Here is a 4,036-nt window from a genome sequence, read left to right on the forward strand (position 1 = left end):
CCTCCTCCTCTTCCTCTACCTCTTCTTCCTCCTCCTCCTCCTCCTCCTCCTCCTCTACCTCTTCCTCTTCCTCCTCCTCCTCCTCCCTAATATAACCACATATTAACATTAACTTATGTAACTCTAATGTAGTTGTAATTAACTTATAAAACATTTTATTGGATAATATTTGTCAACAGTTGAAACAGTTCTTTAACTCTTTGGAGGCTGTTTTATTCTGACTTCTGTTTAACATTTATCTGCTTCAACAGGCCTTTAATTACAGAACTATGAAACTGAATAAAGTCTGACGACTGTAAAGGTTAATAACAGCACCACACACGCTCCAGCTCCACGATACGGAACAAACATCACATTGACATTATTTCGACATACATTGCGATATGATTCACGATTAGTGTGGGAGTGATCATTTTTACAATCACAATGTTTATCTTTTACTATTCAGTTTTTGATGATGGAACGTTTTCTTAAGTCTGGAGAATAAGATTTGTTGGTGAGGGTTTTTGTGCACAGCTACAGTATTTCATTATAACGCAGTTTTTCCTGGGATTTGCATATTGCACTTGGACGTAATATTGCAATTAATTGTGCAGCCTGACAGTTGAATCAACGCCTCTCTGAAAAACTAAATGCATGTCAAACTAATCACCAAAGTATTGATCTCAGAGCCTGACAAACATTTGCACTACTCAGTAAACAGTCTTATAGAGCAGTGGTTTTCAAACTGGAGTCCAGGGACCAAGAGGAGGAGTAGAATACTTTAACTTTTATAAGTTGGAACAACAAGGGAATAAATAGTGTTGGCTGTTTTTATTGATTATAATTTATTGTGATCCCAGTTGGTTTATTGAATAACTATGAAGACTTTAATATCTTCAAACTGAAAATACAAATACACAAAAGGGTTCGTGGTCTAATGTGCATCTATCGTTCGGGCTCCTTGACATGGAAGTTTGGGAACCTCTGATATATAAAGATTAACCGTGTCACCTTTTTAACCTTAAAACAGGAGTTTCTTCCTCACAGATATACTACTTTATATCTAGTGATGCATGTGTCCAATTAAAGCTGCAACGATTAATCGACTAGTTGTCAACTACTAAATTAATTGCCAACTAATTTGATAATTCGTTACTCGTTTTCAGCTTCTCAAATATGAATATTTTGTCTTTGACAGTAAACCGAATCATTTTGGACAAAACAAAACATTTGAGGATGTTATTTTTCATCATTTTCTGACTTTTTATCAATTAAACTAATCAATTAACTGAGAAAAAATGAGTGGAGGATTAATTGAGCACGAAAATGATCACTAGTTGCAGTTATAACTGATTACCACGCACCGATTACTACACGGTGAACGTGGGGCTCCTGGGAACTCCTGCTGGAGGTTTGGGACACGGGGACATTTGCAAACCCAGTAAAAGAGTAAAAAGTCAAATCTTTCCATCCTAAATGTAGTGAAGTAGAAGTACAAAGTAGCATAAAATGAAAATACACAAGTTTAAATAACTATAAGTAAGTAATAATAAGTACACAGCAGACGTACGCCACCTGTTGTGGCCATATGATTGATTAATTTGATTAATTTGATTAATTAGACTTTTATCTGCACAGTGTTCCTCCTCTTCCTCCTCTAACACACATCACTCTTCATCAGGGAGGTTCATCTGCAGTGGAGCCCTGAAGTCTCTGAGTCATTGAAGTCCGGAAACAAGTTGCAGTGTTCAGACTTGATCCTCGCCGTGGGACACAACGCTGCCAGTAAGTGTCTGCCAGCAGCCCCCCCTGTATGTTAAACCTGTGACTGCGGATCGGCTGAAGGAGAAACGATCCCAGTGAGGAAATGTGAACGCTCAGTGACGTTGTGTTCACAGGGTTCCTGTCAGTGTACGTTCTCACCTCCGCAAACTGGGACGCAGTGGGACACGCATCGGTGTGGAACGAGCGGAGCCGGGCTGTAACTGGGCACGCCGGCGAGGACTCGTGTGTTTTCTACCGACAGAAGGAAAACCCGACAGTGAGTAAAACAGCTGAGAGCAACACTTCAAAAACGTGTCTGCAACTAAATTATGATTCAGTTTAATGATTGAACTTCTGTTTCACATTCCTCAGGTGCTGTTTGAGATGTTTACTGTTACCTAATGGCACAAACGGTTGACAAATTAGAGGAAAAACCGGAAAAAAACGGGAGAAATATGAGGAATACAGCTGCTTAATGAGAGAAAGAATAATAGTTTCTTTAAATTCTTTATATTAGCGCATATCCAACACTATTTCAGTCTCGTTCCTCCTGTATCTCACGTTGTAACCGCGCGGTCACATCACGTCGGGATTGATCTGAAACGGCAGCGTTTCAAGAGTAAAACACGAAACCCCACTTCAGCTTCAAAACTTTGAAAGTAGGCCATGACACACAGGATTAAAGAGCTCTGGTAATCCGCCGCCTTTTACATAACCTGTCAGAATACAGAGTTATAACAGGCCGATGTGGTGTGTGTGTGTGTGTGTGTGTGGTTATTTTCTATCAACCTGGTGTCTGCACGTGATTTAATCAAGATAAACATAGTGAATGACCGCGTGTGAAAGCACTGCGCTGACGAGGAAGCTTCAGATTTATCACCCTGCCTCCTCCGGGCTGCAGAGATTTGATAAAGGGAAGCAGAAGACTTTTATACAGAAACTGTGATTTACAGAAGTTCTTCTTATCACACTCTTAATTATTAATGCTGATTCATTTAAGAGTAGGTTTGTTTTTTGTAAGTGTCTTTCAGTAGTGTAAAAAGAAAGTAAAATGGCCGTTATACTTCCAAAGAGGTCCTCCAGCATTTCCCTTGTATGGTATGTAACACAAAATACTTCAAACACACTGAAAACGTGCTGGTGGAAATGCTAACCGAGCATCCTTCAAAGTAAAAGTCATAACAGCGCTACAACATCACACTTAGTCTTTTAAAAGGTTTCTTACCATTGATTTCAGAGTGTGTATGGTTACGATTGTAAGAAGATGAATCAGTTAGGCCAAACATTCAATGCTTCCAGGTTCTCAAATGTAATGTTCACCACTTTTCTTTGTCTTACATGATAGCAAATTGTATATTTATTGCATGTTTGACTGTTGGTTGGACAAAATATGTCTCTAGGATACTGTGATGGATATTTTTAATGTTCCATCAATAAAACAATCTGGAAAACTGAGGAAAATAATCATCCTAGTCCTATTAAGGTATACGTCCCAGTAGGACAAATGTAGGAGAGTGTTTAATGATCATTATTTACATTTTTAAACATTATTCCACAGCATCTTTTCCTCCAAGTATTAAGTTTGCCCGAGTTGACAGCGGAGTGACTTTCCTCCAGTCGTAGCTCTGAGACATCCATCCTCAGCATAAAGCTCAATTTTCAACAAAATACATCACAACACTTCCGTTTAAAGGACACTCCCACACAGACTGGAAAATTAAATTTAAAGCTTGTGGGAAACTGATGGTTGTGCCGCTCTGTGTGATGGTTTTTCCTTTAATTTGTCATCCATCAGTATTATCTGTCTTCCCTGTCTCGTCTCGTGTGTTTCAGACAAATCTAAATATGTCTTTAATCCACTAATGTTGCACAAAATGTCTCTGCCTTTCCCCGAAGGTTTTGATATGTCAGGTGACTTGCTACATCGCAGAAGACCAGCTCTTCCAGTGGACAGAAAAGGTACGTTTATACAGCAAAACCAGTTGGATGTGATTTAATGATGTTGTTGTGTAGACTTAGAGCAGCTGCCCCTCTTCAGCCTGCAAACAGATTTAAAACCATTTACAGGTTTGTTTTCTTACATTGAGCGCATTGCAGTCATCAGACTGGCCCTGAAACGTGTAATACTCTGGTTTATTTATTAATACTTTAATTATACTATAGATTCCACTATTTTTTAATTAGCATACTTATTCAGATATCTCAGCATTAGTAATATTAAACTGCTGTTATATATTGTAGTATACATATTTTTACATGTCGTATTTTCTATATATTGTTATATATTGTA

General features: G+C 38.5%; 1 protein-coding gene across 1 annotated transcript; it reads left to right on the forward strand.

Annotated features, from left to right (window-relative positions):
* Positions 1-1,646: 1,646 nt before the first annotated feature.
* On the forward strand, positions 1,647-3,764 carry psmg1 (proteasome (prosome, macropain) assembly chaperone 1; the record flags this gene model as incomplete). Its single annotated transcript, XM_035666776.1, has 3 exons — positions 1,647-1,767; positions 1,881-2,023; positions 3,643-3,764. Coding segments are annotated over 3 exons (360 nt in total), but the record flags the coding sequence as incomplete, so codon positions are not given.
* Positions 3,765-4,036: the final 272 nt, after the last annotated feature.

Source organism: Morone saxatilis, unplaced genomic scaffold, assembly GCF_004916995.1.
Source record: "Morone saxatilis isolate NCDOM2014 unplaced genomic scaffold, NCSU_SB_2.0 Contig20, whole genome shotgun sequence".
NCBI lineage: Eukaryota > Metazoa > Chordata > Actinopteri > Moronidae > Morone > Morone saxatilis.